Source organism: Aethalodelphis obliquidens, unplaced genomic scaffold, assembly GCF_003676395.1.
Source record: "Aethalodelphis obliquidens isolate GAN/ISIS:26980383/991018 unplaced genomic scaffold, ASM367639v1 scaffold30, whole genome shotgun sequence".
NCBI classification, from domain to species: domain Eukaryota; kingdom Metazoa; phylum Chordata; class Mammalia; order Artiodactyla; family Delphinidae; genus Aethalodelphis; species Aethalodelphis obliquidens.
The window spans coordinates 1734800-1747284 of NW_020837974.1; the positions used below are offsets into that span (position 1 = coordinate 1734800).

Consider the following 12485-nt stretch of genomic DNA (forward strand, 5'->3'; position numbering starts at 1 on the left):
CTGCTCCCCTCCCCCTGACCTCACCCACCCCTCCCCTAGCCCCTCCCCCTCCCCTTACTCTGCCCCTAGCTGTTCCCCACTGCTCCCTGCTGCCCCCCGTGCCTGCCCAGCCTGCCCAGCCGTGGGCCGGCTCTAGGAGACGGCTCTCACCAGGTGCAGGCTGCGGCAGTCCACCAAGGCGGTGAGGTGCTGCAGGTTCACCTCCGTGCCGTTCAGCACCTCCTGGACACGGAGCAGGGGGTCCTGGAGGGCGTGGACCACACAAGGTCAGCACAACGTTCCGGAAAGGGTCCTGAGCCTGCCACAGGCCTCCCTCCACCCCACACCCTGCCGTCGAGACCCCCTTGACCCCCACAGTCCTGGCACAGGCCCTGAGGACCCTTGGCTTTGAGAAAGGGGGACCCCCCAAGTCTGTGCCCTGGTCTCAGGGGGCTGCTGAAGACGTGAGGGGGACAGCGAGGAGACGGACGCACAGCACCTGCCCACGTGGCCACCAGGGCTGGGCCTTTGTTGTAACGGGAGAAACAGCAAACGCCCGCGTGTCCCCTGACACGGGCCTGGTTCTTTTAAAAATCACGTTTTAAGGAACAGTTTAAGACAATGGAAATTTTCAGAATATCTTAAGGGACAAAACACTGTCCAAGATACTCTGTGCAGAGTGAGACTGGTCCTAAAGTGTATGTGTGTCTGTGCATGTGTGTGAGTGTGTGTGTGCGCACACGTGTGTGAGTGTGTGTGAGTGTGTCTGCATTGTAAAACCTACCAAAAATCCTCGGGGACGTGAGGGGAAGGATGGCAGGTGGGAGAGAAGGCCAGACCCCCCAGCAGGGTCCCGCGGGAGGCAGCCTGAGCAGTGTCTGCACCCCACCTCCCTTTCGTGATGCGAAGAGGGATCCCACTGGCTCCACTGACCACACCCACAATCCCTCACCTTGGCGGCTGGGTGCTCCCGCGGGACGGTCTTCAGGAGCTCAGCCACCACGTCCTGCATCTCCACCAGAGCCTTGTGGCTGCCCGACAGCTTCTGCTCCACAGAGAGGCCGGCTGATTCCAGCGGGGGTGGGGGCAGCCGTCTCTCCCTCCCCGAGGTCCCCACCCACACGCGGCGCAGGCCAGCTCCAGTGCCCTTGGCTTCTGCCGGCCCAAGGGGCGTCCAGCCTGTGAGGCCACGAGCTCATGGGGTGGGATGGCTGTGCCCGGCAGTCTGCTCTGTGGGCCTGTGGGACACCTCTTCTTGGCCCCCCAGATGACCACACACCCCAGAGGCAACACAGTGAACATACAGCGTCTTTAGAGCAGATAAACAGTGCTGAGGACCCCAGAGGGCCACACAGTTACGTGGAATGACAGGCAGTGGGCTACATGGCTTTCCTTCAAATTCCATCATGCCAACATCCATCCAGGTATTCCACACAGCAGGTACAGGACCCCTGCTTCCATGGGGCTTCCCTGGGCTCCTCCCACACCCGCCAGACAATTGGCTTTGTCCTACAGGGATGGCTGGGGCAGCCTGAGAAATGAAAGCAGTCCCAGGGATGCGAGGGCATTAAGCAGGCCACCCCAAAAGGCTTGCGCTGAGGTTGTCAGGGTGGTAACCCCGGGGCAGTTAGCAATGTCAGCGTGGCGTTCGCCCAACTGCCCCCCGACAGCTCCTGGGGCCCGACGAGGTGTGAGAGTGGGCCTCGTGGTCTGCGGGCACCTGGGGGCAGGGGCCAGGGACCAATGCTCTGCGGGGCCGGAGCAGCCGAGCTCTCACCTGCTGGAAGGGGTTGGCGGCACGGGGTGAGCAGGCCAGGTAGTACTGAAGGATGTCTGTGGAGAGAGGTCAGGGCGGCTGAGCCACTCCAGCCGTCCGCATGTGCCTGTGTGCGTCTGCATGTGATGTATGTCTACACGTGCGTGTCTGTGTATACGTGTATATGGGTGTCTCCACGCCTGCATGTATGCTAGACACACGTGTGCTTGCTTGTATATATTTATGTGTATGCCAGTATCTGCACGTGTGCACGTACACGTGTGCGCGCACCTATCTGCATGTGTGCGGCTGTGTCTGCGTGTCGTGTGTGTAGGTGTATCTGTGGACACGCGTATGTCTGCACACGTGGGTGTCTATGCGCACGTCTGCACATGTGTGCGCATTTACACGTGTGCACCTGTCTGTATCTGTGAGCGTGCAGGTGTGAGGGGGCACATGGTCTCCAGGGAGCCTGGGGCCAGGGCCCAGGCCCTTCTCCTCTGAGCCATGTTCCTGAAATGTGCACAGTTCTCTCTTGGGGGGCGGCCTCGTATCTCCCCTCCCTGGGGAGCAGCAGACAGGGCACTGGGGGTGGGCAAGGAGTCAGAGGTCACCTGGGCGGGCATCTGCTCCCAGACCAGTTGGGCAGAACAGTTCTTAGGCCAGAATGTCACCCCAAAAAGGGGGGCACGAAGCCGGAGCGTGCAGGTGGCCTGCTCATCCCCATTAAAACAGGTGTTGATTCAGTGTCCAACGTTCAGAGATGGGGATTCACTTATAATTCTGATTTTGAAAACCTAAGATTTTTCAAGCCCAGCCAGAGCTGGGGAAGAAGCCTTGGACCCCAACTGCCTAACACCTGCCCCCCCACCCCCGCCCTGTGCTCTCTGGTCCCTTCTTGGCGGCTCTCTGGGATCCAGTGCACGACGTGGGCCAGGAGTGAGGTCCATCACGGCCCAGGGCAGCCTCTCCGCGCCGCACCCATACTTGGCCGCCAAGATCTGGGTTCCTGCGGAACTTATGTCGGAAACATAAGGAAGCCCCACGCTTGACTTTCGCCACCTGTCAACGGAGCCAGCGCAAGGCCTGACCCAGATGGCCTGTGGCCCTGCAGGCAGCAGCTGGCACTCACGTGTGGCTGGGACTGCTGGGACACAACTGCAGACTCACCCCCGCTCAGCACCGAGCGCTCCTCCACCATCCTGGTCACGTAGGTGTCGGGGTCCACGCAGAAGTCGCTGGAGCCCTGGGGTGGGTGCAGGCAAGGAGGATGGGATGACTGAGCTGGGCGTCCCCCCGCCCCAGACCCCTCAGCTCTCAGGGGTGGAGCCTGGTCCCCCAGGGTCTGCATTTGGCTCAGGAAGGTGGCGTGAGTCTGCAGGCGGCGGGGACTGACGGGCCGTGTCCCCGCGACAGGCCCCCAGGGGAAGAGGGGAGGGGTGATGAGTGTGGCATCCCCCACCCCACCCCCCGTGCTTGGCCAGCAGACGGGGACCACCTGTGCTCTCCATCACCTACCACAGACACGGCCAGCTCCAAGCCCAGTGCGCCCCAGCTGATGATTAGGGCCAGGACCCCCAGCAGGCAGACCCTTGGGGCAAAGAGAGTCAGTCAGCACCCTCCAGGCCGGGATGAGGGCTGCACCCCGTGCCAGGCTGGACCCACAGACAGGAGGGTGGGACAGGGCTGACTCGGGGGACATGGCGCTGCAGGTGCCCCACCCCCTCCCCCTGCCCTGAGGGCCCACAGACTCACCCGACCAGGATCCCCTTGGAGCTGCGGATGAGGCCGACCAGTACCAGGAGGCAGATGGCCACGTCGAACAGCAGCAGGCCCAAGTAGCCCAGCCACCTGGGGGCACAGCGTACACATGGGCTGGGCCCAGAGGGCCCAATCCCAGGGCGGCAGAAAGGGGCTGCTGGGGCAGAGCCAGGCAAACAGCCCAGAGGAGCTTCCACAGGCAGTTCTGGGATATGGAGACTGCCCTCACTCTTGTAACGTATGTCCCCATGGGGGACTCCTGCCACAGTGACCACCAGTGGCCCCAGCCCCTCGCCCCAAAAGACCTCAGGCACTGGGAGCTGGGCGCCGACTGGCCCATAGAGACTAGTGGGAACCGAGCGGGGCAGGAAGGAAAGAGGGCCGCACCTGTACCAGTCATAGAGGTCCACCTGCTCGGCCAGCGCCTCCAGAGACACGGCTGGGTTCCTCCAAAATGGGATGGCAGCCGTGTAGCCCAGCAGCGTTTCGAGCAGGCTCTGCAGCCGCTGGACAGCCCGCAGGGGCTCTGGCCGGGCGGCCAGCTGCCGCTCCAGGCTCTGCAGGCTGGGCTCCGCCGAGCGGTTCAGGGCAGCTGCGGTGTCCCACACCTGCGCCAGGTTCGGGGTGGCGTGAGCCGGGGCACGGGCCCGCTCCCACACACGCCCACGCCTCGCTCCCACACACTGGGGCACACGCGCACACACGCAGTTTAGGAGCAGGAAAAGAGGCCCCTCCCATGCGGCCACTCACGCGGTCCTGGACCCCCGCCACCGTGCGGTTGGCGTGGCGGAGCGAGTAGGTGGCCCGATGTATGCCGTCACTGGTCTCCCCATTGCCGTAGAACCCCACGGCGATACCGGCGCTGGGACAGGGCGGGGCCGCATGAGGGCACAGGCCCGGGAGCCCCGGCCCGCTCCGCCCCCAGTTTGCCCCGCCCCCGCCCCGCCCCCGGCCGGTCCACCCGGCCCCTCTCCTCTCGGCCCAGTCACCCCTCTATCCTGCCCGCCCCTCCCAGTCTGGCCACGCCCCTCGCTGGCCACGCCCCCACCCGGCCCGCCCCGCGCGCTCACCTGCAGACCAGAGTGGCGATGATGACGCACCACGCGGTGCAGCAGCAGTCGGCGTCCAGGTGCTCCTCGCTCTTGCGCCGCCGGCAGCACAGCCAGAAGGAGTAGACGAGCAGGAAGAGGAGGTCCAGGGCGAGGCAGGCCAGCGCGGCCGCCCCCAGCAGCAGCAGCGCCTGAGGGAGGTTGGGAAGTGGTGTTGGAGGTGTGGACCCCCGCCCTGGCTCTGCACCCAACTGCAGTACCAGCGAATTCCACCTGCGCCTGGGCCACGGGACCGGCACACTCTCCCACTGAACCCTCCCCCAGCCCTGGGGATAGAGGCTCCCAGCACCTGGGTGATGTGCCTGTGGTCACCCAGACTCAGGACCCCAGACTCGGGACCCCTGACTCATGTCTTCATTCCTAGACACCAAGACTCTAAGCCCCACTGGGAGGGCCCAGGTGGGCAAGACCATGGGATCCCTTCTCCTAACCCTGCCCAGGCCCTGTGTGCTCCCCACGGGAGCCCACCACATCCTGGGCCCCAGAGCCCAAGGCACATATCTTTGAACAGGGATTCCGGCCCAGGCGCTGTGAGGAGGTGCTGGCGGGGGACCCTGGGCAGGGCCAGCACAGTTGCTGACTGGCCACGTGGCCAGGGAAGGCCCTTACTCTCCCTGAGCCTCAGTTTCTCTTTTGTAAACAGGGGGTGATGCTGCCTCCCCACAAGAGGTAGGCACAGAGTCTCAGGGAAGGCCACCCACACCTGCTGCAGGGCCCTGGGTGTGGGGCCGTCAGCACTGTCACCATCCTCACCCTGAGTGCGGAGACTACTCTGGATCTGACCGCCTCTGTGAGCCCCTGAACCCCGGGCAGCCGGAAGGGCCAGCACGCTCCGACCACATCCCAGGAGGCACCAGGGGACGAGGAACTGCCCCCCAGCACCCTTCTGTCACTGAGGCCAGCATCCCCCACGGAAAGCAGCTGACTGGATCCAGCGGTGACACGCGCTGCGGGCTCAGTCCTGGGCTGGGGCCTCAGGTGGACAGGGTAACAGGGACACAGCCCAGAGCCTTCATCTGTCACAACAGGCACCAGCCCGGCCTGGTCTGGGCACCACGCTCTTCAGTTTGCCTGGCCCAGTGCTTCACCACTATTTCACCAGTTAAAAAAACAGCCTCAGGGCTTCCCTGGTGGCGCAGTGGTTGAGAGTCCGCCTGCCGATGCAGGGGACACAGGTTCGTGCCCCGGTCCGGGAAGATCCCACATGCCGCGGAGTGGCTAGGCCCGTGAGCCATGGCCGCTGAGCCTGCGCGTCCGGAGCCTATGCTCGGCAACGGGAGAGGCCACAGCAGTGAGAGGCCCGCGTACCGCAAAAAAAACCCCAAACAAACAAACAAACAAACAACAGCCTCAGAGGAGGTAAGGAGGAAGAACCCATGCGCCCACATCACAGCCTTTCTGCCCACACGTGCTTTGCTGGGTTTAGTGGCAGCTGACACAGGGCTGCAGGGCAGCAGGCTAGCCCTGACCGTGCACACCTCGTGGGCGGTCCAAGTAAGTACCACAGAGAGGTGCCCACCCCACGGCGGTGCGACCATGGACACCCCTTAGCTGCCCCTGCCGGCACTACTACAGAGAAGCAGACCTCAGGGGGACCTGGAAACACCCTCTCCGCATCCTGACACTCAGCGACGTGGCCGTGAGCCTACGGAGCCACCGGGGGGTGGAACGCCCCAGGCCCGCCTGCCCCCTGCGGGGCCCCCTCGGGACCAGAGGCTCAGCCACAGAGGCACTGGGACCGCTGGACCACAGCGCTGGTGCCCAGCGGCTGTCTCCCAGGAGACAGCTGCCAGGCGGCAGACGCAGGACGGCACCCCCTGCCCTCCCAGCAGCCAGCCTGCCCAGCCCTCCATCCCTGATGACCCCCACACCCGAGGCAGGGCTCTCCCACCTTCCCCCTGACCGGGGCCTGCACCTCCAGCCATGATCCAAAGCCACGTGGGTGCCCTGGGGCCGATGTGCTGTTTGGAGGCTGGGCCTCTGCCCTCCCGCGTGAGGTCCAGCAGGGGGCACCCTCTTGGGAAAGGCCGGGGCACCGCCACGGGGCTGCAGCACAGGCAGGAGCGTCTGACAGGACCTGGCCACCCTGGCCCACCAGCTGGGTGGGGGAAGGGAGCGGGCCCAGGGTGCTCGCGTCACAGAGGGGACCCCGAGGCCAGTGGCGGGGGGAGAGAGGTTGTCCAAGGTCACATAGGGACACCAGCCAGGCCACAGCAGGGGGTCTCCGGTGGAAATCAAGGGCCGTCACAGGGACAGGCGCCAGTCATGGGGGAAGGGACTCACCTTAGGGGCCTAGTGTCAGCCACAAACCCCGCCCCAGCCCACAGCACACAGCAGGGTGCGAGAACAGCACCGCCTCGTGTGCTCCGCCTTCACACGCACGAGCTGGAGAGCAAGCACAGCGGCCGCAGGCCCTGCCGCCCCCGCCTGCGGGCTGCTCCCCTAAATCCTCAGTCAGACCACGCCACACGCCTGCCTAGACGTCTCCACCAGCGACGAGCCCCATTCACCAGCCTGGCCCCCGCCAGCCCCAGCTCGGCCGAGCGCTGGCAGCGACCGCTGCCCCTCCTGCCGCAGCCGGAGCCCGCCTACCACCGCCCACCTCGCGCCACCTCTCCTGCCGGATCCCCTCACCCGCCCCCACGTGCAGAACACAGCGTGTGTGGAGCTGATGCTGAAATCAGTACATCTACACGCACCCCCTCAAGGAAACCCCTCTTGGGGTGAGGAAGCTGGGGAATCGGGCCCAGGGCAGGCGGCACCCCCGCTGGGGCCCTGAGTCCACCCAGCCTGGCAGCGCACGAGGCCAGGGTTCACACGGTCATCGGGGCTTGCCAAAGAGCTCGCGGGCCTAGACCACAGCCTGGGTGGCGCCAGGACCACCACTCCCGTTCGCCAGATGAGAAAACTAAGGTAAGATAAGCGTCACTGGCCAAGCAGGATCCTAGCGCCTGGGGCAAGGCCGGGGTGGGGCACAGCTGGGCTCACCGCTTGTCTGGGCTTGTCTGGGAAACGTGTCAGGTGCCAGGGCCTGGCAGGCGCCCGACAGGCAGACCCCCCGTCCTCGGGGCTGCCCGGCTGCTGCAGGAGGCCGGGGCTGGGGCCTGCTGGATGGGAGCCGGGCCATGAAGAACAGAACAAGCAGAACAGGCAGGAGTAGCAGGGCGAGTCTGCAAGGGCGCATCGTCATCCAGCAGGTCGGGGGAGAGCCCTCTGGGCAGAGGCCACCACAGCTGACACTGCCCAGAAGGCGCCGTGCCAGGCCTGGGCACCCGGGAGGCGCACTTGGATCTCCTACAGCTTTGATTTCGTTTGTTTTTTGTTGTTGGGTTCTTTTTTTTTCTTTTTTGGTTATCTTTTTTTTTTTTCCCCTAAACCGCGAACCATACTACCTTTATAATTAAAACACGAACCCAGAAACCTGCCAGTAGCTCTTTTCAGCCAGCCGTGGGAGGCCCCTGGCCTGCTCCCAGCTCTGCCACGTGAGAGCCAGTGCGGCTCCCGCAGGCCCGGCTTCCTCTTCTGGGAATGTGACATTTCCCAGTCCCTCCCAGCTGTCACGTGGGAGAAGGGCCGGCTTATGGCGATGCCGCAGTCCCTGCTGGTGCCCAGTCCCCCAGGAGCAGAGGTTGAGGGGAGGGACACCCCGGGTGTCCCCACCAGGAGGCAGAACCGCCTGCTGCTGGACAGAGGTGTGAGGGAGTGGCTCCTGCCCAGCCCAGGGGGGCGGCTAGTCTTGAGGGGAACCAGAGGGCTGGGGTTCGAACGCTGCTTTGCCTGCTTCTAGAATGTGACCGTGTGTCAGTGTCCCTGTGCCTCAGTTTCCCCACGTATAGAACAGGGACAGTGGCGTCACTCCCTTACCTAGCAGGGCTGCTGTGAGATGAAACGAGCTAACACCCATAAAGACCTAGAACAGTGCCTCCGTGGGGAGCCCTCGGGGTACTGCTCCCAGGCCAGCTCTACCCACGCAGCCAGGTGGGCTGGGGAAAGGGAGCCGCTGTCCCAGCTGCTGGGGGGGAGTCCAGGCCGCTCACGGACAAAGTGGGCGTGTGCACGTTCACGCCCACCCCCGCGTATTCATGCCCACACGTGTTCACATGCTCACTCACACCCACACACGTACACTCACACACGCACGTGAAGCTGCCGCCCCTGAGCTCCCAGCAGCAGTGCCAACAGCAGCCTGTGGCTGGAAGCTCTGTGGTCTTGGGGGGGCAGGCGGGGAGGGGTTCCCAAGCACCTGGGCATCGGACCCCTGCCAGCGACGGGGAGCGGAGAGAGGCGTCAGCCAGCCGAGGGCAGCCTCACGCACAGGCACAGCCACAGCCACCTGCCTGGGGGCCCTAAGAGTCACAGCCCTGGGGGAGGAGCCTCCTGTCCCACCCCTGCCTCACGGGCTGAACAAGTGACAGGCAGGGGCAAGGCAGGCCCAGCGCCGGGGAACCCCGGGTCCAGGGCCTTGAGGGTGAGAGTGTGTCCCGGGGCTCCGGGAGGGGTACCTGAGGGCAGGAGAGTGACTTCCAGAGGCTTCCCTGAAGGCAAGGACAGGCAAAGACCCAGGTGCTATATGTCACCTTTTTAGCCCAACACACAGGAAGCCAGGCGTCCGGGCAGCTGGGGTTCCGCCCCCTCCCCTCCTGTGCTGTCTGCCCAGCTCCAGAAAGCCCTTCCTGACCGTGATGACAGGGCCCTATTTCCACCCTTTAAGCGCCGGGTCTGTCTGCCCACAGAGGTCTGTCTGCCTCCCCTAGGGGGCGCTGGAAAGGCCTTGCTAAGCTCATCAATTTAGCTGGGGTGGTGCCCCCTCTGGCCCTGAGGCCTGGCCCACAGTGGACACTCGGAAACACGGGGCCCCTGCCCCCCACCCCAAGCTCTGACAGCCTGGGCCAGCTCCCTCTCTGGCAGGACGGCTTCCTCCTGGACGAGGCCAGCCTTAAACCTGGACCCCACTGGGCTGCTCGTGGGCCCCTGGCACAGCCCCGGGAGGCAGGCTGCGGGGCCTCCACCAGGACAGCCTCACTCAGCCCTGTGGAGAGGTGTCAGCACCCTCTTCCTGGATGACACAGGGTCCCAGCCCACTGCTGCAGACCAGCAGAGCCCACGTGGGTGCCGGGGCCAGGCCTGGGGCGCACGGCAGCGGGCGGACCAGCAGAGCCCACGTGGGTGCCGGAGCCAGGCCTGGGGCACACGGCAGCGGGCGGCTGCTTCCTCCCGCCCAGGGGCCGGGGGGCCTGGCCTGACCTCTGCCCTCGTCCAGAGAACAGCCTTCCCCTGGCGTTCCCGTGGCGGCCCCGCCTTCCCTTTCAACAGCCTGGCGTCCCCTCTGAATGGGAAATGTTTGATCAGCATCTGGGCTCTGACCAAACGGAATTTTCCATCTGTGATGGAAGTGATGTCAGCACTCAGTCAGGCGAGACAAGGCGCTGGGGCCCGTATCCTGACCGCGCGCCACAGCGCTGGCCGTCCGCCACCTGAGCGCGCCTCAAGCACTGTGCTGTGAGGACTTGGCGTGGACACACGTGCACGGGGCTGGGGGGGCCCTGTCCACCCACCCCTCCCGGCCCTACAGCTGCTGTTTCTCAGCCCTAGCCCACCCCACCGGCCCCAAGGCCCTGCAGCCCCGGCCGTGGAATGTATCCACCAAGGAGGCCCCTGCCCGGCCCTGTGTCCAGGCGCTCCCCCCAGGCCCTAAGGCCCCCAAAGTCCCCACCGGCTCTGGAAACACCTGATGAGCCAGAGCTCAGGGTCTGAAGCCTCACTCCATCCCATTTCAGGCCCAGGCCCACATCTGAGGCCTATCAGGGGACCCGACAAGTCCCTGGACTCCAGCGGCTCCTCCCAGCCCCGGCAAGGGGACAAGGGACAGGGGCCCGAGGGCAGAGGTGGTCTCGGTGTGAGCCTCGGCGGGCTCCCTGTGCAGGTGGGTGGTCCCAACAGGGTGGGCGGATCCCCAGCTCAGTCCGGCTGCAAGGGGGCTCTCCAGCCGGCCCTGTTAAGGGGAGGGCCATGCTGTGTCACCAAATCTTACTAATAAAAGCCCGTGCAGCAGAGGCTGAGCCCCATCGCAGCCGGAAGGCCACAGCGAGAGAGCGCACAAGGCTGGAGGCCTGTCCCCGCCACGACCTGCTGCGCCCCCCCCCGCCCCCCGCCCGCTCTGCTCCTTCGGCACAGCCCAGATGTGGGCTGTCAGCGCACGGGTATGCGCACCACACAGCGCCGGCTCGGGCTGCACCGGGAGGCCCCAGGCCACCAGGCCGGCAGGGCCACGCGTGACCCTGCGGCAGCACCTCCACGTGTCACCTGCACAGGCAGCTCATCTAGGCGTCCTGGCAGCACGTGGCACGGAAGCCTGCGAGGGAGCACGCCACACGCGGGGAGCACATCAGAAGCACGGACACACTGCCTGCTGAACACGCACCCCTGCCGGCAGAGCCGCTGCCGTGCCACCAGCAACTGACCCCGAGAACTGGCCTGTCCACTCAGCCCCTCTGCAGGCCGCCAAAGCCCGCGGCCAGGCTGGGGAGACACCGCCCCACTGGGAGACCCCCACGGAGGTTCTGATGGGAAGTGTGGGCCCATGGCTGCCCCAAGCACAGCGCCAGAGGCCGCTTCCCCGCCACCCTGCCGTCCCAGTGGCGGGACCTCCTTGTGGGAAATCACGTGCACCCAGGCGCCGGCGCTGGCAGGGAGACTTGGGACCAGCAGTCCAGGGGTGACTTGGGTAGGCTCCGGGAGATCGGGCTCTTCCTTCAGGTCATGTGCTAGTGGGGTGGGGCCGGGATCCCAGCCCGGGGGCGTGACCGCAGCCTGAGGTCCCACCGCTGGGAGGGCTGTGTGCCTGCCAGAGCGGGAGCCCCCGGAGAAGGGCTGCCCCTCTCCCCCTGTAACAACTCTCCGGGAGGTGGCCTGGCCAGCTGGTAAACAGCGAGCTCCAAAGAGGAGGCAAGTCCAAATTCCACCCGGGACCCGGGAGCTCACCGGCCCGCACTGCCGTGTCCTCACGTCGGCCACACCGGCCTCACCACGCACAGGGCCTCCGGAGCTGGCCCGACTGAGGACCACTACACACAGGGTGTCCACACTCAGCGCCAGGCCTGGCCCTGGGGACGGGGGCATGGGACCCGCAGACACAGCTCCTGGTGGGCTGGCATCTCCCAAGACCCCAGCAGTGCAGGCCTGGAAGCACAGACTGTGGGAACCAGGGAGATCGGGGGAGGGGTGCAGGAGCTTCCGGGGGTGCCCTAAACTGCCATTACAGGGTCAGCGGGTGCCCGCAGGGCACGGTGAGGTGTGGGGTGAGCACTCCCAGAGAGGGACAGTGCGAGTGAGGGCCCAGCACCAGGTCCAGGCTGCAGACCGGCGTCCTGGGAGGCCCTGGCAGCTGTGACCAAGGCAGCAGGGCGGCGGCTCCAGTAGATAGGGATGGAGTGGGAAGGGGGAGCCGTGGACCCCTCCAGTGCCTCTGGGGCTTGTCCACCTCAGCCCTGGGGCTGCCAAAGGCCCTTCTCCAGAGGAAGAGGCCAGGTCAGGGCGTCCAGGAGGCTGGCAGCGTCCCACACCCCAAGGCACCCTCTAGGAACCCAGAGATGTCCTGGCTGGAGCCCTGGGCCTGGGAGAGGAAAGGGGAGGGGCACCAGGCTGAGCTGCTGCCACAGCTCCTACGTCTGCGGTCTCCCACTGGGAAGGACGCACCCCACATGGCACTGCCCCCTCCCCTAGCGCTGGCCCTCTGCCTCGGCACCCACTGTAGCCAAGCTACACACACGGCCTTGTTGGTGCCCAGACCACCCAGGGCAGGGGTGACACCCATCCCCCAGGGCAGGGGTGACACCCAGGCCAGGGGTGACACCCATCCCCCAGGCCAGGGGTGACACCCA

At 65.7% G+C, this 12485-nt stretch overlaps 1 protein-coding gene across 2 annotated transcripts in view; it reads right to left on the reverse strand.

Moving 5' to 3' along the window:
• TTYH3 (tweety family member 3) overlaps positions 1–12485 on the reverse strand; it is a 29140-nt gene that overhangs the window by 8682 nt on the left and 7973 nt on the right. For both annotated transcript variants that reach the window (XM_027125623.1, XM_027125622.1), the window contains exons 2-10: positions 4567–4736; positions 4247–4358; positions 3884–4104; positions 3491–3586; positions 3254–3326; positions 2906–2981; positions 1757–1812; positions 932–1024; positions 151–243 (exon numbers count right to left, since the gene is read on the reverse strand). In XM_027125623.1, coding sequence (XP_026981424.1) covers positions 151–243; positions 932–1024; positions 1757–1812; positions 2906–2981; positions 3254–3326; positions 3491–3586; positions 3884–4104; positions 4247–4358; positions 4567–4736 — 990 coding nt within the window. The remainder of the gene's footprint in view (positions 1–150; positions 244–931; positions 1025–1756; positions 1813–2905; positions 2982–3253; positions 3327–3490; positions 3587–3883; positions 4105–4246; positions 4359–4566; positions 4737–12485) is intronic.